The sequence below is a fragment of the Pleurodeles waltl genome, chromosome 7, assembly GCF_031143425.1.
Source record: "Pleurodeles waltl isolate 20211129_DDA chromosome 7, aPleWal1.hap1.20221129, whole genome shotgun sequence".
Taxonomy (NCBI): Eukaryota; Metazoa; Chordata; class Amphibia; order Caudata; family Salamandridae; genus Pleurodeles; species Pleurodeles waltl.
Window position 1 is genome coordinate 1378565461 of NC_090446.1, and position 23281 is coordinate 1378588741.

The window sequence follows — 23281 nt, forward strand, 5'->3', positions numbered from 1 at the left end:
ATGGGCCTGATTTAGATCTTGACAAGATTACCACAGTCCTGCAGCGGCAGCAGACCCAAGGACTTTGTTGGGTCTGAGTTATTTAGATGTATTGAGGTTGAGCCGCCAACCTTCTCGATGGAGTGCCGTTCCTGGCCGTCAGGCTGGCGAGTTCCTGCCGACTATATTTAGATGTTGCAGTTCTGCAGGCATTGTACTGGCAGCGTATTGCTGATAGAGGGAGCCCGTTGTAGGAGCCAATGTACATTATGCACTGGCAGTGGATATGGAAAACATGCATGTAAATCCCCCCTATGTACTTTCACCATCTGTGTCCACCTGCATAACACACTACACAACACACTGTGATTCTTTGCCATTCCATCACATCACAACACATGTACATGCAGAAAAAACACAATGCTATACATTCTAAACACAGCATTGACACACACTATTAATACTACAACCACATAAAACAGAACCACAACTACCAAAACAATGACACACTCATCTACACAAACACACACAAAAGCTCAACTACACACATCAGAACAACCACAGCAAAACTACAATACCCACCTGAATGTTGCACACAGCAACACAACCAAACATACACAACATACATCAGACCCACATGCAAGTGGCACACATACAGACAACCACATCACCCACTCTAGCTCCCTCTACCTTAGCCAGCCAGTCCTCTCAAGTAAAATCTGCGAGGGGCTAGATATGTGCTTAATAGATGCCCAATCAGGATGAGGACCCTCTTGGACTGTAAGTAGGAGACAAATGAAGGGCAACACTGCGAGGGGAAATTGTATCATCCAAACATTTGTCACTTTTTCATATGATATACTTTGCCAAAATATTATACATGAGTGTAGGAGTACGTCTGAAGACTTGAGTCCAGTTTTCACACAGTGTGCCCAACATTGTGTATTGCATAGGAATGTAATTGTTGTTCCAGTGATATACATGTACTGACTCACATTCACAACTCTAAGCCCTATATTTCACTTACAGGTCCCATCTCAAAGTGCACTCATGGATATAGTTTGCTATTGTGATGTTGTTCTTATTTTGGTGCAGGCATTCATTTGGTAATCAATATTTACACCAAAATAAACATTGTGTATGACATTGATTTATTTTATATACAGGTGCGTCTACGATAATGTCTGACACAGATGTTTCACAGACATATACATGTCACAAGTTGTTCACAATATTACTGCACCATGTATATTACTGCACTGGTTCCGAGCTAATGTAAGGTGACCAAACAACGTTCACAAGTAATCTGGAATGCGTACTGTTAGAAATGGGGTCTTTGGTTGGCAGTCAGGTTACCCCCTGTCCAAGCAAGGACCCTCACTCTAGTCAGGGTAAGTCATACACAATCCAAATTATCCTGTGCCCACCCTCTGGTAGCTTGGCACTGAGCAGTCAGGCTTAACTTAGAAGGGAATGTGTAAAGTATTTGTGCAATAAATCATACAATACCACCATATAGCCCCACAAAAATACACCACACAGTGTTTAGAAAAATATATAATATTTATCTGGTTAAATGCAGGTCAAAACGATCAAAGATGCAATAAGTAAATGTAGAGATATCACTGAAAAGTGATATAAAGTATCTTAAGTCTTTTCAAAGCAAACAAAGTCTCTTTCAAGCACAAAGTACCTGGTTCGCGTGAAATATCTCCGCAAAGGGCTGCAGAGGAGGAGAAGCGTGGAAACAAAGGGGTGTGCGTTGATTTCTCAGGCCGCACACGCCGATGCATCATTTAGTTTCCACGCAGGGACGGCTGCGCGTTGATTTCTAGTGCTCGGTCATGGAGGCTCTTCGGGTTGCAGGGTTTTCAGCCGCCCCAGGGACGGTGCGTGGATTTCCTGCGCTGGCAGGAAGAAGTCACAGGAGCTGCATCGATCGGGTGGGCGTTGCATAAAATTTTCTACTGCACAGCAGGCGCTGCATCGATTCCTCTCTGGAAGTCGGGCTGCGTTGTTCCGGTTCGGCTATGCGTCGATCCAGTGGTCCGTGCGTCGAATTTCCGGTCGCTACGCTGGCGTTGCTCATTCTCCTTGTTGCGAAGTCAGGCTGCGTCGTTCTGGTTCGGCGTGCGGTGAAATTTTCACCACGCTGCACGCTGTGCATCGTTTCTGCCAGGCTGTGTGTCGAATTTCGCCGCACAAGGAGTCCTTGAAGAGATGAAGTCTTTTTGGTCCGGAGACTTCAGGGAACAGGAGGCAAGCTCTATCCAAGACTTTGGAGAGCACTTCTTCACCTCGGCCAGAGAGTAGTGAGGCAGCAGGGCAACAGCAAGGCAGAAGTCCTTCACAGAAAGCAGTCAGGTGAGTCCTTTGGGCAGCCAGGCAGTTCTTCTTGGCAAGATGCAGGTTCTGGTTACAAGTTTCTTCTCCAGGAAGTGTCTAAAGTCTGTGGTTTTGGGTCCTCTTTTTATACCCATGTTGGCCTTTGAAGTAGGCTTACTTCAAAGAAAAGTCTCACTTGTTTGTGAAATCCTGCCTTGCCCAGGCAAGGCATCAGACACACACCAGGGGGTTGGAGTCTGCATTGTGTGAGGGCAGGCACAGCCCTTTTCAGGTGTGAGTGACCACTTCCCCCCTCCCTCCTAGCACAGATGGCTCATCAGAATATGCAGGCTACACCCCAGCCCCCTTTGTGTCACTGTCTGGAGAGAGGTGCAAACAGCCCAACTGTCAAACTAACCCAGACAGGGAATCCACAAACAGGCAGAGTCACAAAAATGGCTCAAGCAAGAAAATGCCCACTTTCTAAAAGTGGCATTTTCAAACACACAATCTCAAAATCAACTTTACTAAAAGATGTATTTTTAAATTGTGAGCTCAGAGACCCCAAACTCCACATGTCCATCCTCTCCCAAAGGGAATCTACACTTGAATCAGATTTAAAGGTAGCCTCCATGTTACCCTATGAGAGGGACAGGCCTCGCAACAGTGAAAACCGAATTTGGCAGTATTTCACTGCCAGGACATATAAAGCACATAAGTATATGTCCTCCCTTAACCATACACTGCACCCGGCCCATGGGGCTACCTAGGGCCTACCTTAGGGGTGTCTTACATGTAGGAAACAGGAAGGGTTAGGCCTGGCAAGTGGGTACACTTGCCAAGTCTAATTTACAGTTTAAAACTGCACACACAGACACTGCAGTGGCAGGTCTGAGACATGATTACAGTGCTACTTATGTGGGTGGCACAATCAGTGTAGCTAGTAGCATTTGATTTACAGGCCCTGGGCACCTCTAGTGCACTTTACTAGGGGTTTACTAGTAAATCAAATATGCCAATCATGGATAAACCAATTAACAGTACAATTTACACAGAGAGCATATGCACTTTAGCACTGGTAAGCAGTGGTAAAGTGCTCAGAGTTCAAAAGCCAACAAAAACAGGTCAGGAAAAATAGGAGGAAGGAGGCAAAAAGTTTGGGGATGACCCTTCAAAAAGGGCCAGGTCCACCACGTACCTTCGAGACTGGCGATGGCCGGGTTGTGTTTCCTCCGTGGACCAGTGGCAGCAGCATTGGCAAGTCTTGTCCAGTTGGGTGCATTCGAAAATGAAAGTAGCAATGGGGAAAAAAGGTAGGTTTTTACCTCATTTCTCTTCCAATCTGCCAACTTGGTGTGGAGATAACACAGTGACTGGAAGGTACATTGTGTTTGGCTTTGGTGGGAAAAGTGGCTGGAGTCCCACCGCCAGCAACTATATCTAATAGCGCAGTTGATGCGTAGATTTCTGGCGCAGTCGGCGGGACTGGGGTGGTCTTTCGTGTATAGTCCCGCCAACATCTAAATGTAACGGGCGAACTGCCAAGACGTGGGGACAGGTTTTTTGACGGAAAAACATCGGCTGGACCAATACCGCCAAGATCTAAATCAGGTCCGGTGTGTTTTAGAGCATAAAGAAAACCTGGTGTGTAAATTCACTGAGGACACTTCCTATTTGTGAGCAAACCAGTAAGGATTGCTTAATTGTAAGGAGCCTGGAGGACAATGTGTACAAGTGTGTACAGGAATACTTCTGCACATGGGGTGTATAGAAGTATTAAGGGGACATCTTATGAATCTTTCTTCAGTCACTCACATTTCTATATCAATGTAATCTAGGAAGGGGACGTACTTGAGCACAGCGCTAGTGCTTGTATGTGTAATGGTATAAACATTTGTAGAGTAGCTTCTGCTAGTACTATTGTAATGTAGAGTTTTTGTAAAATCTGGGTGTCCTTTTTCTACTGTTCTAGAATTACCATCAATCATGAGTGTTTGCTTATCTGTCATTAGCAGAGAGTTGTTAAATGTTTAATTTGGTAATGGGTCGTGTTGGGCAATGTGAAAGTAAAATGAAATTGATCCTACTGGCGATTTTTGTAATGTGTTGGTATAAATAAGTCTCTCGAACTATTTTGATTTATTTGAGCTCAGTGGTCAGCTGTTCATGGCTTGGCGCATGCAGATTGTTTTTTATAGATTACCTCTACCCAGGTAGGTACCTAGCTATGATGCAGTATTGTGCATATGAGGCTGTCTTCTTATGTTTGAGCTGATTCTATCTGAATGGTATTGAATAGTGGTGGGAAAGTGACGTTGAGTTAGCAGTGCTTTTCTTTTAAATAAGCTCTTTTTTTAGCACAAGTCAATATCATAGGATAATGAAAATTACAAGCAGCCAAACCAGCCGCAATAGTAAAGCAGCGCACATTAGCATAACATTGTGCATTTTATGAAAGAAAACCGACACAAACAAAACACCAAAAGGACAAACCCATCCCTATCCCCCTCCCAGGCCGCCTATTCATATATTACTAGACCAAACTTGTGTTAAAAAAGTAACCAGACTACATGAAGTTATTGTAAAGGAAATGTGGGATGTTGCAAAAATATAAAGAGCTCACACATCTGTCACCATAAAGCAGTAAATAAACTCCCCTATAAGCTACGATCACACACCAAACATTAAAAGCATAGTTTAATTAAATATGTTGATAAACGACTAGGGGGGAATATCTATGTAGGATGACCCTTGATTAAAGATATAAACTCCTCTAATAGGTCCTACATTTGTGAAATGTGCTTTTTCCGATGGTGCGCCCTCTCATCTCTCTTTAAAAAAAAATGTATTACTGTTTTATTGGTGAAATCAAAGCATGTAGTACAAGCATGGCAGCAATTAGCGTGCACAGGTGTATTCCTGACCATATAACAAGAGATATCGTGTACCATGAACAGTTGAATATTCATATGTACCAAGCTGCTTTGGCGGGGAAGGTCCGGATTGTCATCAGTGTTCCAAAGTAACTTAGATGCTGTGATCTTTGAAAGTGAGACAATGCCTATGTTCATTCTGCTGCAGGTAAGTAATAACTGGGGTGGGGTGGGGTGGGGTCTGCAGGCGCTTCTATGGACATGACAGTGGGCGGATGTAGCTGCAGTGCGATACCAAGTAAGGACAATGTGAGTTAGCAGCATTAAAAGCCTTTGGTTCTGCAGGTGAGGGAATGGAATGGGAAGAGACGGGTGGGGGAACCCATAGTTGAGGTGTAACGATGGGCAGTAGCAACAAATTAGGAAGCGGTATAAGGGGTAGCGGTCGTTAAGCTACGAACATTAGTAGATCGAGGGGGGGCATGGTGTCATCTTGTGCATTTTGGTGGAAGCGCAGGAGTATTGTAGCCGTTACTGGAGACAGGGCAGAGGTGGAGGATGCGCACCTCGTCGTCGGAGAGAGTCTTCTTCGGTCACGCCTCATCTGCCGAGCGATCCCCACCAAGCCTCCCCTGGGGGCAGGGATGCTGAGCGCCAAGCTAGTGTGAGGCCAGAAGAAGTGCCATGGCCCCAAAACGGGTGTGGACTCTATGACTTCTTCTTGCTTGAAATGCCTAATGTGCTTGCTTCCCATATGTTCACATCAATCAGTTCTGTGACTGCACAGAGTGTAGTGTGTGCCGAGTGCCAAGAGTTCTGTTATGACGGACATGACCACAAAACGCGTTTTAAATTTGCACCCAGGAAACCACAACGTAATTTTCTCATTCTGACTTGCCGGGGTGAGGTACGCTCTGTGTAAAATGTAAAATTGTATATATTTAAACCTGGAATTATGGGATAGTTGTGGTGGCTGCATAAGTACTATGTCCTATTCCTTGTTGTGCAAAGCCCTCCCTATGTGCTCTTCCCTTTGTTGCCTGAGACTAGTGAGGGGTATCTAGGAGTTCATGGATGGTCTTGTAGTGCCAGGTGATGAGGTGGCACCTGTACCCATTGCAAGAATTATGAATATGAGACTGGGTGTGCAGGTGGTTCGCCTCTCTTCCCTGTTTAAGTTTGTACCATGTGTCTACCAAGGGAGGGGCAGAGTTTTTCCTATTGATAGCGATATTCCATTCAGCCAGAGGCAAAGCCAAATCTATGAATCTAGTAGCGGTGTTCTCTGTCTTAGGACGAGGGAAGATACCCGATTTGGCAGATGTACTCAAGTTATCGGGCAAAGAGTTGTGAGCCCTATAGAGTCTAACACTCGCGACCAATACATTGAAAGGGTGGTGCATAACCATAGCTCATGCACTAGGTCAGCATCTAAAACACATCATCCGGGTCTTCGTGCCTCAGTATCTTGATACATTTTATGTAGACATTGGCATATCAAGTGAGCCCCATTTAATTCATTAAATTGAATGTATTTAACCTTGTATTACAAGAAATAAATTTTGTTTGTGTACAAAAGGGCTCATTGCCATTCAAAGTCACGCGAAGGGCTCAAGACGATATGCACCACCCGCTGCGTAATTTACTCTGGGGAAAAGGCCTCAGAATTGTACGTAAGGTTAGAAGCCTTTATATAAGTTTAGCACCGACACCCATAGTCTATAACATCTGTATGACCATATGTGCTTGGGGTTTAGATGATCTGAAACTGAATAATGTGTCCAGCACGCATTTAAAATGCCCATAAATGAGAAACTGATCAGGTTGTGATCAGAGTTGTGAAATTGAGTCGTGTGGAGTCTAGCAACAAGTTACTAATTGTAGCAAATCCTAAATCAGCAGCCAGCCTGTGCTTGCGGGTAGCCCTAGAATGTGTATGCCTGGTGCATAGAAGGTCTGAGACCTGGTTAGCCTGCAAATTCGCTGCAAGCACGACAAAGAATAGCAAATTTGAGAGGAGGACAAAGGGCATTGCAGAGGAAACATTAATCGAAAACTGTTCATACTGTTTCCAGCGAACAAACCCATTTAAGCAAGATTAGGGTTGGATAGCCAACAAGATCCTCCTTAAAGTTTTGCTGCCATAAAGTAGCGATCAAGATCAGGAAGGTAAGGACCCCAGCTTTCACTGGCATTTTCAGGATGGAAAGACACAGCTCTACGCCGACCACCTGCCCAGATGAAATCATCACTCAATTGAACTAGTTTCTTAGATAATGAATGAGGGAGAAGAACAGATAAGTCAGCAAAATAATATAAAAAACAAGGGAATATTAACATCTTGACAAGCACCACTCAGCCCACCACTGCTAACGGAAACAAAGTTTAAGACGCAAGTGCAATAAGCGTACCCGGTAGGTCTAGGTTACTGCCACGTAAATGCTCAGCTGAGTGAAAAGTGTTGAAACCTAAGTAACGAAAGCAGACGCTTCCCTGCAGTGCTTTTGTAAATACTCTTTTACTGCTCAGGTGTTTTTGTGGTGCGCCTTGGTTTTGGTGATGTTCCTAAACAATGTGGGCGCAGTTCACCAAGCTACTTATGGTTGTAAACATATGTTTGTTGTCATTCCCCTACCCAACAAATTAATAGTTGGTCACAGTGCTTTAAATGGGCAGGTACTCGCTGAGTACCTGCACTTCTATAATTTGAGAGGGAGAGTACCTGCACTTGTCAGCACTGCTTCAATACATTTGATGGGAAAGTACCAGCACTTCTCAGGAGCAAGCAGGGACTCTAAAGGGTAAGTGTCTGTGCTTCTATATTTCCATTTAAAGCCGTGGTTGGCCGTTTAGTCTTGCAAAGGACTGGATTAACATTATCAGGGATGTGAAATTCCTATTGCCTGGGACTTATTGTTTGGGGAGTATGACATTTTGGGTGCTATTTCTTTGAAGCCTCATGTGGTAAAATGTGTTGATGCATGCTCGTAGTTCCCAAAAATATTCCTAATGGAAAATCAGTGTAACTATTTTCAACAGGATTATGGGAAGCATGAAAATCAACAAGCACTGTCAAAGCCAACCTATCCAACACTTTTTCTAAGTCTTGCTTTCGTCAATGCGTGTCTAGTTTTGACACGGCTTCTGTAACACTTTATTGTTGAGGGATCTGCCAGTCCCTCACCATTGTAACAAACACTGGCAAAAGAAAAAAAAAGCTTTTGGTCTCAAAAAGCACACATTGCCACAAGTGGTGTAACATAGGCCCATCAGCCTCCCTTCAGGGGCCCCCTCAGCACAGGACCTGTCCTGAGTAAGTCTGGGGGGCATGTTCTTTGCAGGGGCCCCTCCAGTTTTGTTACACCACTGATTGCCACATTAGTTCTTGGCACTGAACAAAACTACTTTGTGTGCCAATATGCTTCTTGTGAAAGAGCAGAATGCATTACTCACAGTAAAGGCAGCCGATAGGTAGTGAGAGAAATGGAAGTTTAATAAAAACAAAATGTCTTTGTTAACGCCGTACCTAACTAAGGACCCAGTTCTTAAAGAAAGTCACCAAAGTGCACCCATGGTATGTCTTTCAATTAGTGGCTTTCATTAATTCACAGGAATTTACAGTACACCAGGAAATCGTACTCCTAGAAAATATTTACGATTTGTATTTTAGCACAAGCAAATATACCTATGTAGATTTGCTCAAGTGAAAATCTATTGAGCATTTGCAAGTCCACTTTCCCTCCGACCACTTTTTTCTGAACCCTGGAAGAACTGCTACTTCTGCCATTGTCAGGAGTAAATTTCCAACCTTTCTGATTATGGGAAAAGATTAGAGAAGAGCTGGTGAAAATCATTAAAACATGCAAGTTAGATTCGCCGGGGAACGCGCCTATGATGTCCCCTGTTCGCCCTGGTGATGGAACTGCTCGCGAAGCTAATCAGGGAGGACACCTTGGTTGACAGCTGGTCATGGCCTACTGGGAGGGAGGACTGCATTGCGTTATACGCGGACGATGTACTCTTGTTCCTAGCCAACCCAGCTAGTAGCGGTCCTAGAGTGATGCAACTGTTGGGCCTGTTCACCGAGGCCTCTGGTTTGATAGTTAATCCCAGTAAATCTCTATTGATTCCACTTTGCCCGGCCAGGGACTGCTATGACTGGCAAAGCACCATTCCCATCCGGCGCAACAGCTTCCGGTACCTTGGCGTGCAAATAGCATTGTTGCCCGAGCTGCCGTGGTCCCTTAACGTTGAACCACTAACCCGGAGAGTCAAGGAGGACCTCCAGAGATGGCGGTTTCTGCCCCTCAATGTCCTGGGCCGGAAAGCGCTCTATAAAATGATGGTAGTCCCCCGGTTCCTTTATTTGCTCCAGAACTTCCCCTATCAAATCCCCCGGTGATGGTTCAGGGAAATGGAGACTGTCGCGCTGACTGGCATTTCGCTTCTGTCAGGGCGATGTGTATGAGGGTGGTCTGGGGATGTCCAACCTCTACCTTTACTACTTTACAATGCACCTGCTAGTAATTAATGACTGGTTGGGGGGAGCTGGTCAGACCCTGCCTATCAACTAGAACTCTTGACATTAGGTTTCCCCGGTTTGGTGGGGATGCTGTATGGTGACCCCTGCCACGTAAACTCCCAGAGATGACGAGTGTGGTGCTGATGGGGTGGGGGTCTGCGCAGAGCGCGTCGGGGTGGTGGCGCCGTCTCACACAACACACCCCGCTGTGGCAGGGATCGTGGCTAAGAGATGTCTCGGCACTTGAGGGGGTTCATAATTGGGACCTCATTGGCATATCGCTGCTTGGCGATGTCTGGGCGGGATCCCACATGTGGTCCTTCCAGGAGCTTCCGCACTACATGGCTCCAAAGGGACAAGTAGATATTTTTACAGGACAAGTAGATTTAAGAAGCAGCCTGTCCTATGGACAAGAATATAGTTAATTAAAATCCACACTCCTGAGGGAGGAAATTAACCCCCTCCCCCTCCTAAACTTTGTGGGGGTGTATGAGCAGGGGAATTCTCCATGATCAAAAGTGTTTTCTTAGCGGAGAAAGAAAATGTAAATTATAGCAATTTGCATGTGGATTGCTTCTCAAAAATGCAGTTATACTCTGTCCCTAACTCTGCATTGGGGAAATAGCAGATGTCTCAGGACATTCCCAGTAGTACATCTGGAAAGCAGCGACCAGTGCAGCTTTCCAGTTGTAGAACTGGGAATGTTTGTGAATTTGCACCTTTTGCGTAGGAGTATGTCGAAAGGTGTAAATTGATGACTTTTCTTTGTAACTCGGGTCCTATGACTTTGGGAAGCACTAAGGAGACTACTAATATATCTGAAAAGCAACTTCTGTGACTTTTTTTTTATATAATGTGTGTGGGCACACCAGGGAGACTTTTATACGTAATCGAGCAGTGTGAAAACGTATGTTTACAGGTACACAGACAAGATGTCTTATGTGTGTAGGAGTGACAAAGCAAGTGCGAAAGCTACCTTAATGGCACTTCAATGAGCAGTAAGAAGGTCTACTCTATGCAAAACACAGCAGCCATCTTACATCTGCCCTGGATCCCAGGCACATAAAGGAACCGTGGGAGCAGCAGCTGTAGCTGCAGACTTCTCAGTGTGCCACGGGTGGCCCTGCACAGATCACAGCAGCACTCCATCCTAAGCAGGTCGGTGATGTGTCAGCCTCCCCCACCCTCACCACCCACCTTCAATGGCTTTCTTACCCTCCCTACCTACACACAGCTCCAGCCCGCAGCCCATCTACCTCGCACAGATGACTGTGCCCCTAGCCACCACAATCCTCCATGCTCTTATTTTCCCTCCGCCTCCCTAGACAGTTCCCTGCTACTACCAGGCTACACAAATAGCTACGTGCCCACCTCTCCGAACACCAGGTAAAGAACCCCTTCTTTTTACGGCATACCCTATTTTACTCCTTGTGTGTTTGGTAAATCCTCGAAGTGCATCTCTGAAAAGAGGGTAAATGATTTGTAGTGTGCCTCCAGCCAGTTACCCCCGGTCTGGGTAATTATACATTTATTTCCATAGCTGTCATCAATATTATTAGACAGTTTTGGTGTTTGTATAATTCAAGTCACAGTTGTAAAATTTTCTAAAGAACGGCTCGACCTGAAATGCACTCACTGGTTGACACCAACACATGTTTCGGTTGAACCGTTGGGAAATAATATTCTGTGCCTTGGATCCCTAGTGAAATACTTGTTAAACATTGCATCACTGGGGTGGATGTTGATTGAAATTTCTTCAGTTTTAAGGCTAATAAGAATGCTTTCTATAAAAAAGGAATTCCAGAAACAATGAATGTTTAAAGTGAAATGTTAATCAATTTTAGTTTATAGTGGTTACCAGTTGGACTTTCTGGATCCCCCAGACTGCTCTTCACTATGTGCTCACCGCTCAACCACACATTTCTGCTTCTGCCTGCCCCTCCTTTCCCGGACAGTCTCCTGCTTATCTGCCTCAACCAACTGGCTGCATGCCCACATCTCCAAGACACTGCTCCTTGCCTATTCTTCCCCTCTTTCCTTAGCACACTGTTTCCTGCTTCAGCCCATCTTCCTCAAGCATCTGACTATATGCACATCTTGCTCTCCCTGTCCCTCCTTCCAACCTCATGCAGCTCCATAAGTCAAGCCATGTAGCTCACACAGTTGGCTATGTGCCCAAATGTCTAGTGTACAGCTAGCACCTCCTTGTCTCTGTCGCCATACTCAGACTTGCACCGCAGCATTACACGGTATCCACCCATCACGAATGGTGCGAGCACACTAACCGTCTCTGTTCCTCTAGTCTGCCACACACCACTCGATGCTTTTGCCTCTCCCTCCCCATCACACAGAGCTCCCATACTGGCTGTACTGTTCTTCAGCATATACTTACAGCTCTGTGCCTAAGTCCCCTGTTAGAAACACAGAGTTCCCTGCCTCTGTACCAACACTTCCCACCGCCCTATCACGCCAAGGATTTACCCTGTCAGGGCTTGGGGGCACCGAAGGGGATGGGTTGCCTTACTCACTAGGGTGTGCCATCCACTAGATGACTACACCTGTTGACGGGTCATTGCTAAGTGGTGTTGGTGGTCCAGATTTTCAAGGGCTCTTTCTGTAAGATTGCTGACTTGGTCTCAAGCGACACTAACATGCCGACATCTTAAAGCCATAGGAGAGAGCACCTCTACTATGGGTTGGAAGCAACTGTGTACATAAAGATGCTTTCTGAGTTAGTGATCTGAAACATTGTGTACTAAGGCTCTTTGAACTGTCCTAAGCTAGAAAGGGTGCCTTTTTAAATATATTTAATTCGGCAAGCAAGTGTGCAGTGAGGTACTTCACTTCAGGAACAACATGTACCGTAGGGTCCACAGAGAAACCACTTTCAGAGCATTGCACCTGTCTAGGCTTTGCCCCTTTTATCTGCACTTGACAGTAAAGTGGGGCTCAGTTTGTAGGCATGGAGAGCCTCCAGTTCCAGCTGCAAAGTGGTGAGCATGCTCTGCACAATCAATCTACTCCAACAGACATTCCTTGTGACTGGTATATCATTATTGTTATTTAACTCATGTACTTACTGATGACCAGGCCAGTGGCATGAGATTCCAATTCAGTGCTTTGAACAAGTATGTTCATAAGAGAAAACAACATCCACCAGTCCAACAAAAGGCAGCCATAAAAATTAAAACAGCAATCCATAGCCCATTCTATAATTTAGAAAAGAACTCAATCGTAAAAAGGTATGCTCCCGAAAAGGACTTACTAAGGAACATACACAAAGCTGGCTTAAAAAAATTGCAAACTGAAGTTGCTACAGCAGAGAAAGATTGTGCCATAATTTTCTGTGATCTGAAATTTAGTACAAATGTTTCCACTACTTAACCATTAGTTTACCAGCCCGTTATTTAGGGCGGTTTAGGTGGATTACCCCATAAGGAAAGCAACTGATCTTAAAGAGAAACCTGGACTCAAGAAGAAACCTGGACTCAAGAAGAAACCTCGGAGGAGCTAAAGTTTCTGAAATCTAGTCTCAAAGCGGAAGCACAAGTCAAGTAGTATGCCCTCTAGACAAATACAGGTGAATAGCAGTGGTTGGCGTTTACTGGGTGTAACCTTTAAATCTTTCTTCGAGGAAACATACCTGTGTAGTCCTTGCATGCCTAATCCTGTGCTGCCCAATGGCAGCCTCTGCAATAGCATATGTTTTACACACTTTGACTTTAACTTAACTGTATTACTACAAGATGTGGTCAATGTCTAGCCTGCCATGAGTTGTTTTAGCAATCCTTCAACAATGGAATAACCCTTTATTCAGACTTTTCTCGTGTCTTACTGCTGGAGAGGAAGCCAGAGCACTTGGCTAACATTCATGCACATTTTTTTCGGGCATCTCAGTACATTTTCCTGCTCTGAGGTCACTGGATTTAAATGACGCTGGCCTGAGGATCTCAGTTCAGAACGACCTTCTACGCTTATGTTAGCACTGTTTGATGCCGGGCCACACTATGGGCCAGATGTAGCAACTTCCCAAATTGCGACTTGCAATTTGCGAGTCACTGCGACTCGCAAATTGCAAGTCGCAATTTGGGATGCAGAAAGGTGTCTCAGACACCTTCTGCGAGTCGCTATGGGGTCGCAAAGACCCACCTCATTAATATTAATGAGGTGGGTCGCAATTTGCGACCCCATAGCGAGTCAGTGCACTCACGGACATGGAGGCCTGCTGGGAACAGCAGACCTCCATGTCCGTGACTGCTTTTAAATAAAGCAGTTTTTTTTTTCAAAGTGCAACCCGTTTTCCTTAAAGGAAAACGAGCTGCACTTTGAAAAATAAACCGAAACCTTTTGTTTCGGTATTTTTCAGGGCAGGTAGTGGTCCATTGGACCACTGCCTGCTCTGAAAAATTAATTTTTGGTCCAGTCACAAAGGGGAAGGGGTCCCATGGGGACCCCTTCCTGTTTGCGACTGGGTTACCATCCACTTCAAGTGGATGGTAACTGCGAGTCCATTTGCGACCGCGAATGGAAATGCATACCAGTGCGACTCGCAAATAGGAAGGGAACACCCCTTCCTATTTGCGACTCGGAAATGCATTTTGCGAGTCGGTTCCGACTCGCAAAATGCATTTCTACATACCAGATGGGCTTTAGCGACTCGCAAACTGCGTTTTTCGCTGTTAGCGAGTCGCTAAAGCTTTCCTACATCTGGCCCTAAGAACCTGTGATTTTCCTTCAGTTAGGTTTTCCAGATGTCAGTGGTACTTACCAACATTTTTGGTCAAAGGTAAGCAAACTGCTTCTTAAATATGTCCCGTTGCAAGGTTTTGTTATCCAGTGGTTAGATACCCCAAATGTGGAAAGACTGATGTAGGTTTTGGGAGGAGCACTATAGTGTTTGCTGAACTAGGATTGAGGCCAAGGTGTCGCTCTAGCCAAAACCCTGTTTCAAGGTGCCCCCAAGGCATAATACAGAAGAACACAACAAAAGTACCTAGTCAGTCTAATGCCATGTATCTTTTTGAAATGCTGACCAAGCCTGAATCTACTGGCAGTCATGCTGCACACGTGAGTCACCAACTTCATTGTAGCCATCTGGAAGGCGTAGGAGGCCCTGTGGTTTGACCTGCCCCATTACCTGGAGTTACTCCATTGCAGTCACAGGTACTGCCATGTTATGTCTGGAACTTGTATATACCTTACTATAGTACTGCTTCCAGACATTTTGGGCAAGGCATCAGGCTAACTGTACCATACTTCACAATGCTAAATGGATCATATTCTAGATAAATCCATCCCACCTGGACAAAAGCAAAAAGAAACCTGGCCTTTAGCTTTTATTCCATTCATTTCAGTCCCTTGTTTTACCGCATCTCCCGGAGCTGTCTAAGTAATTCATATAACACATTTTTATATAGTGCTTTATAATGTTCAGCTGTTTTCTATGCACTGTTAACAACATACAACTATTAAATTATGTAATCGCACTCCATTTACTGACCTCCAAAGGTTGGAAGGCTGAGTCTCCCTTGCTGAGATTCAAACTTGTGGTCTTTATATTACTGCAGATGTCAGTGGCAAGCATTAGTGCAATGAGCCATGCCCTCTTGTGTTAAACTCAGACTTGCCTCTTTCACTGTCTATTCAGATAAATGATCCAGACCACCCTATTTTAACACACGTTGGATCCATCACTAAGGATGGTGATTTAAGGAAATGTCGGGGAGGATTCGGAATTTGTGATTTGTCCAGGTGTTCTAAGGGCAGGCTATTTCTAATAAAAGGTTTCTCCTTTGTGGTTATCAAACAGACTTCCATATATGTGAGCTAATCTCCCCTATCAGATACTGGATCTGCTTAACTCAGGCTTGTATGTGGCAGTGGTTCCTAAAATGTAGTGTGCCTATCCAGGAGGTCAACATACCCATATTTTCTGTCAATAATTTGAGAAAAGATGGTTCTTCTTACTACAATAGTTTCATTAAGTAAACATAATAATCTACTGCATCGCCTTCCCAATATAGTTTATGAATATGTATAAAATGAAGATATGCGTGAAAATAAACTTTAAGTTTAAAAGGAACTGCTTTGTACTGGTCATTCCAACTAGTATCGGAAAGGTATCCTCTGTACTCCGAATGCCACAGAAAAATCATTTGCGGTCTATAACTCGTTGGCCGGTAGTGAGGCCTACACATCTAAAACTCAACCCACCTTTGCTTTGGTTTGGCTGAATGCTTTTCATTTTCTCATCTCTTATCTTTTGTGCCAACCTCTCCTAAAGTTCGTTTCCCAGAGATTAGTTATGACTCCCCATGTCCTGGTCAGATTTTAATCATGTATCACAGGAGACCATTTTAGTCAAGTTTCATTCTACCAATTCTGCCTCTCCCTTAGACCCTTGCCCCACCAAGATCTTTAAGACAATTTCTCTGTCAGTTGCTCCTATGATTAAGTCAATTTGCAATTAATCATTAGCTACTGTTCTGCAAAACTGCACTAGTTATCCTGTTTTTTGAAGAAGCCTACCTTACATTCTGTGGGTTCTTGCAAACTATCTTCCCCTCTTCCTATGATCATTAAGGTATTGGAAAGCTGAGCTAATTTTTAGCTATCCCAGAAAATTTAAAACAGCAGCTTACTCAAGTCCTTCTAATCAGGCTTCAGGCTGAACTTGTTCAACTGTGTTGATTTGCACTAGTAACAATATCCGAATGATGTTGGATTCTGGAAACTCTGTTGCCCTCATATTGCTTGTTCTGTAAGCAACGTTTGCTGTTTGCTGAGGTCTCTCGTAATATCCTTTTGTATAGACTCTATTTTGGCTGTTTTCATCTTCAGGTTCATGCCTGTGTGTGTTTTTTTTTTTTTTTTTTTTGTAGCTTCAGGTCACAGGCGGTCTTATTTGCAATGTTCCGTTCCTCCTTCAAGGATCTAGTGCTGCTCTCAGGCCCACTCTTTTTAATCTGTATGTGGCTACTTCATCTGATCTGATTGCCTTTTTTTTAAAACAAAATTTTATTGCCGTTCACTCAGTTCATATGGGTTGACGTATATTGGTGTCTAATTCTGCATCTGAAGCTGGTCTTGACTCCCAAGATCGAGTCAGATGGTGTCTGGTAGTAATCACTGACTGAATGCCAGTTCCCTACAAGTTAATTGTGATAAAACAGAGGAATTGGCATTTGGTAAGCCCTCCTGTTGGTCTCCGTCCTGGTGGCTTCAGTCCATGTCCTTGTACCTCTCTCAGTGTTCGCAATCTGGGAGTCTTCTTTAATATCAGTCTGTCTTTTGATGCCTACATTTGGAAGGTTATTTCAACCCATTTCTCCATCATGAAAGTCTTGAGGACAATTTTGCTACTCATTCCTAGAGCCTCAAGGTAACTCTTGATCCAGTCGCTGGTTATATGTAGACTGGACAATTATAGTAATGCTCTGTTTGTGGGACTCCCCTTCTACTTCACCCATGAGCTACAACTCCTGCAGAATGCTGTGGCCAGATTCCTCCTGGTTATTTCTAAGTGTAAAAGCAATTTAGCATATCTCAACAGCCTGCACTGGTCTCCTAGTCTTAGAGATGTCTTTTTAAGGTGCCCTGCATTTACCACAAAGTAATTCATTAAGCCGCTTTCAAGAACTACAGTCTCAGCTTTTTTCATGGTTCTCCCCCCCCCCCGAATGTTCTGTTCTTTCGACTTGAGGGTGATTCGGAGGTGATTGCTGCTCAAGTCTGGAACAGCCTTCCTTTTATGATCCACTCCGAACCTGCTTTACTCAAATTCCGCAAAGCTCTTAAGAGCCAACTCTTCTAATAATCTTTGTGCACAGTCAACTTACAGTTCTCCATGCCAGCACTGCTATGGATAATTGTGCACTAAACAAAACCTTCAATTTAGCTTCTGCCCCACTAGTTTAAGCTCTTAAGGATCCATTACCTCTCAGTTGCTTTGTGTCCACAGTTCCTAGGAGATCCCCTACCCTCTTTGAAGGATAATTTATTGGTTGCATTTGTCACATTCATGATGTACCTTTCGAAGACTTAAACTAGTTATACCAATGTGTGGTTCACAACTACACCTTCCAAGATTGCACAACTTTATTCTAACTCCTAAGCCAGGGTGCTTCTTATCTCGTATTCACAGTTATGGACACAGACATGGTGCAGAAGTTTGAAGAGGGGTCTTTCTGAACCTCTTGGTCTAAGGTTAATGTCTTCTATGGCTCATTGGATGATGCCATGACATAGATGGGCTGGAAATTGGCAGAGCCATCTCTAGCTCTTCCACTTCTTTGAAGAGCTAACCAAAGATCTTCCACTCTTGTGCACATAAACGTATCTCTTCTGATATTGTAACCCCAAAAATAATTAGTACAATTAGAGCATCTGTTGACGAGGAAGTAGTTTTATTTTCTGCAGCTCTTAGCAGAGGAAATTACTTTGCTGTTTTTGTCTACGCCTTCACCGGATAAGGAGGTGAAGTGAATCTGGTATAGGCAAGGTGGTATCTCAGGATGATTTTTATGCACTACGCCTTGCCATGTACATTTGTTTTGCTGATTGACGACTGCAACCTAAAAATGGGAAAGAAGTTACAAAAATTCAGGAAGGTAGGCTGTTTATCCTTGGCTGTGCCCTGTTCATGTGACCAAGGCAGATAGGAGATCAGTTTTGAGAGGCCCTTATTGTACCAGAGGCAATCAGGAAAAAATGTGCTAGACCTCCCTTTTAATATGAAGGTACCATCCTCAACAACATACTTCCTTTGTGTTAGGCCAAAGTGGTGACAGCTGCAAACTTGTATATCATCTTCACTTAGGGCCTGATTTAGAGTTTGGTGGAGGTTGTTACTACATCACAAATGTGACGGATATCCCATTCGCCATATTACAATTCCATTACAGCGTATGGAAATCGTAATATGGTGGACAGGATATCCGTCACATTTGTGACAGAGTAACCCGTCATCCAAACTCTAAATCAGGCCCTAAGCCTTCTCTTAGAACAGCAAAGCCATCTATTGGTTGTGGAAATAGGATAAACTGTTATGAGAAGAGAAGTCAATAACATATGTCCTTCATGGGTTCTTCTCTGTGAAATAAAAGCAAACCTGACTACCTCTCACCCGTGTTAAGAGACTGTCTCACTTAATATCCTTGTTTTCTGTCAGTGGAGCCATAGGGTCCCAGACTTCTATTACGCCTGCAACAAAATGAAGGTGGAAAAGTATGCATGAACTGGAGCGTATCTAGTCCTTCCTCCCTCCTCACACATCGCCCCCCACAACACTAAATGAAGGAAGTAGAAAAAGATGTGCAAACTGTAAACTATCGAACTAGTCCTGCATGCAGACATTAGGTACTGATTCCACTCTGGTTTCTTGAAGTGACCAAACATGACATTGCAACCTGAATTTGTGGTATCAAGAAAACTTGAATTTCAATATTATTACAAAAAGATTAAGAATGTTGATTTCTAGTTTGTTAGCCAGTGGATAACCCTGCCATTGCCTGCTGAAGGCCCATAGCAATTTCATGTACAAGAGACAGATTATTTGCGTAATAGAGGGCACTAGTACTCTGGTTTCCTAAAATTGGTTGATTTAGAAAATGCTTGCCAGTGAGGTGTGAACATAGCTAAGAAGGATGTTAAATAAGTAGGGAGGGATCATACATTTGTAGCACACTACTTGCTGGCTTTGGATCTTCTGTAGAGTAAGGCATCTTATGGATGAAGCCTTTAGGCTCCCTCTGCTACAAGAAACTTTTCATTATTTTCTCTACCTTCCATGCTGTTTTATTTCCCAGTACTCAAGCTTCTCTTTCGGACACCATGTCCAGAATGTGCATGAATGGGGATATGTTTGCACCTCATTAGAATTTGCTTGCATCATGTAAAAGGTTAATGATGACCATTTAACACATCTTCCTGCTGCTGCCCTATTTTTCAGACAGAGGTCAACCTGTGTCACATTACACTGTTCTTTGTCTTGTGACACCAAGAAATAACTGGTGTAACAATTGTGGTATTAACGTAAATGTTATGCCTAACCTTGATATACCTGTCATAGAGGGAGAGGCCTGTTGAGGAATTAATATGCATGCTCTTAACTATATGGCCTTTGGTGCTAGCAAACTACTACTGTACTTAGAAGCATCGGAGGTATTAAAAAACGTCATGATCTACAGGGTAGTTTGCCTGTGCAGTTCACACTGTGAGTGAAGTTTATGTTGCCAGTGCTGGTATTTTGTGTTTATTTGGAAGACAGTGTTAGGAACACTGAACACTGATTGATACCAAGCATTTTTATTTGAAAGCCATGCGGGGACTACTGCTACTCGGCATGTGTGAGAGAGTAGTCGAAGACCCATTACTTTGTGCTCTGTGCAGCGAGCACTGGCTGCAGCTCATTAACTAACCTGTAGATTTTCTGGTCTCTGGCTGGCCTGTGCCTGGTGCTGAAGATGCTCATGATATGACCTGTGCCTATCTGTATTAGTGAACGCAGCTCCTACAGTGCTACTTTACAAACCATCACTATATAAAACTAAGAACAGGAGTGTTGAATACAGCACTAATAGGACACTGATTTTAGAGGTGTCCATAAGCATGATGTTTGTTGCCACAATCTTAATTCTTGAGCTTTCAGAAAGCAAAGCTTTGTCCTGCCCTCACGGAAGGAGGAGCACATCAAGGTAGTGCCTCTTGCCTTAGACTGGACCCTCCCCGCAGTTCATCTGCAAACCTATTAGCCCCAACCAACAGCAATGTGCAGTGTACAGTTAGCTTAATTCATGTGAAGCGGGACATACTTGTAAAATGGATGTGGAAGTAAATCTCTGGAGTCCAGGGGATTTCAGGGACTTTGTGGATGGTCAAAATGCCATAATAGGTGGCTTACCATGGCCGAAGATAATCCCTCAAGAAAAAATACTTTGAAGTAGTGGCTGCACTTTTATTTCTTTAGTGCCCTTTGATGTCAAAGCTTTAGAAGCGCAGCATAATCCAGTGTTTCCATCGAGTTTTGACAGGAAAGCCTTCTTTAGGTGTTGCATGTGTGCTGAATAGGCTTGCAGAATGATACCTGTGATAACATAACAACAGAATAACATAATTAATGGACTCACCAGGATTTGAACCTGTGACCATGAGGTCAAACACAGACTGCAACAGCGGCTGCATAGTTCACTGAGGAGCCACTAGACCCTGAGAAGCTCATCATACAACAGAAAATGATGTCATGTGACCCTTCTGGTGTAGATTTGTTTTTATTTTTTTGGGCAATGTGTGCTTTTGACACCGAGAAACATTTAGCTATTTATTTTATTTGTTGCTTTCTGCTAACATTTTCTTTTATATTTGCAGAAGGCTCAGCATAACCCCACCCCCACCAATATAATTAAAAAAAAAACAAACGCTACATGTTTATTACACGTTTGTGCTGTAAAGCTGTTTTCGGCTTGGCTGTGGTCTAGCTAAAAACTTTGCGGCTTACCCACATCTGTTAGGGGCAGAAATGATTACTGCAAATGAAGGCTTAAAAGAGGTGGAGGTGAAGGAAAACCACCTTTCAGGCTGTTTTAATAATCTACCATTCTGCTTTTTTTTTCCAGGATTTGGGCTTCTCCATGCAGTGTCCCAGTTCGATTGGGCAGATGACCTTCGTGGCTGTTCCTGCCCTATGCCTCTTGATTTGACTGGCTTCCTTTTTCCCTGGGAATTTCAGCTACCTGACTTCATCTGTGCATTACTGTGATTGGTTAGCTCATTTGACAACCCGTGTAAGTCTCATCCTCCCTTTCTGCTCCTGCTGCATTTGCCCCAGAGAGAGCTGGGCACGATGATGTGCGAAGTCATGCCGACCATCAATGAAGATAATCGCCGGGGCTCCTCCTACAGTTCTGATGATGCCAACTTTGAGCAGTTGATGGTGAACATGCTGAACGAGCGGGAGCGACTCCTAGAAACGCTGCGGGAGACACAGGAGAGCTTGGGAACGGCACAACTACGTCTGCGTGAACTGGGGCATGAAAAGGAGTCTCTGCAAAGACAGCTGAATATCGCTTTGCCTCAGGTAAGAAGAGAGGAAAAAAGATGTATATAAGGCAAACCTTAAAAGAACTGTACTGCTGGCATGTGTGATGGAGTGTAGATCTGTGCAAGGTCGAACCATTTCCCTGAAGAAAGGAAAGGTGGTGCTTTTGCAAAGGTAGCTGAAAGACAAGGTGTGAAAACCACGCAGGGAAGAAAGACTTTAAAAATGGCACTGGAATGGTATATAGAGCTGGAGAATGGCCAAGGTTCTATGACTTTTCCTGAAAAGGGAATGACCCACAGGGGTTAGTCCTGAGCAAGGTTTTTAAAAGAGGGAGAGAGATAATCTTGACACTGGGTGAATAATCTTTGAGTAGATGCACAGAAAGTGGGAGAATATGATCTCTAGGGAGATGTGCAGGATGTGTTGAGCTAGAGATACCTTGCAAGATGAACTAGTTGGTGGCATTCCATAAGGAAAAATAAATAGTGCAGTTGATGAATTACTCAAGGGAAATATGGACTGCACATGTGATGAAGCTCTTAAATTAGAGTTACTTCAGTGTGAAAGGTAGTGGCCTACGAAGATGTACATTGCTATCCCTGGGCCCTATTCACCTGCACCATTCATAGTGGGTGGAGAGCGGAGGGGAACGCGGTCTATGTGACACACTTGCATTATTAAGGATCCTAAGCAGTCAGTTAAGTGTATCCTGCAGGTAACAACTTACTCGAAAGACCAATGATAAAAACATTTGATTGTGGGCAATTTATATATTTTGATTTCTGGCTTGCTATTTGTGCGGACTGTTCTTTCTGCCTTTTATTGCTCCCGCTTTAGATTTTTTTTTTTTTCTTTTTATTTAATATGACCTTGTTTGGCTGGCTTCCTTTCTGTATTTGGATCTTTGTAGAGGCCAAGGTTGCAGCTCCCTTCTCTCACTTTTGCCCAGGCTCTTCCTTCTTTCTTCTCTTCCCTACCATCGACCCCTTCCATTTTGAGGCCTCTGGCAGTTGCTGATCAGTTGGGGATACTGCTTCCCCTCCCCTATGTAAGCCCTGCTTGGAGGGCATCTAGATAAACGGTGGAAGGGTAAGATCTTCCCCGTTTGATCCTGAGCCAGAAACTGTATCCTGAATCTTATTGTTCCTTTTCCTTCCTTTTGCCTTTACTAAGTGTAAGGAAATGCCTCCTTGGCATGGTTACCCCCTGACTTTTTGCCTTTGCTGATGCTATGTTTTGAATTGAAAGTGTGCTGAGGCCTGCTAACTAGGCCCCAGCACCAGTGTTCTTTCCCTAACCTGTACTTTTGATTCCACAATTGGCACACCCTGGCATCCAGATAAGTCCCTTCTAAGTGGTACCCCTGGTACCAAGGGCCCTGATGCCAAGGAAGGTCTCTCAGGGCTGCAGCATGTCTTATGCCACCCTGGAGACCCCTCACTCAGCACAGACACACTGCTTACCAGCTTGTGTGTGCTGGTGAGAACAAAACGAGTAAGTCGACATGGCACTCCCCTCAGGGTGCCATGCCAGCCTCTCACTGCC

The 23281-nt window shown here is 44.1% G+C and overlaps 1 protein-coding gene across 5 annotated transcripts in view; it reads left to right on the top strand.

Moving 5' to 3' along the window:
* Positions 1–23281, top strand: part of PPFIA3 (PTPRF interacting protein alpha 3) — a 400966-nt gene that overhangs the window by 54740 nt on the left and 322945 nt on the right. For all 5 annotated transcript variants that reach the window (XM_069200870.1, XM_069200869.1, XM_069200871.1 and 2 more), the window contains exon 2: positions 21312–21772. In XM_069200870.1, the coding sequence (XP_069056971.1) occupies positions 21539–21772 (234 nt within the window). In that variant the 5' untranslated portion in view covers positions 21312–21538. The remainder of the gene's footprint in view (positions 1–21311; positions 21773–23281) is intronic.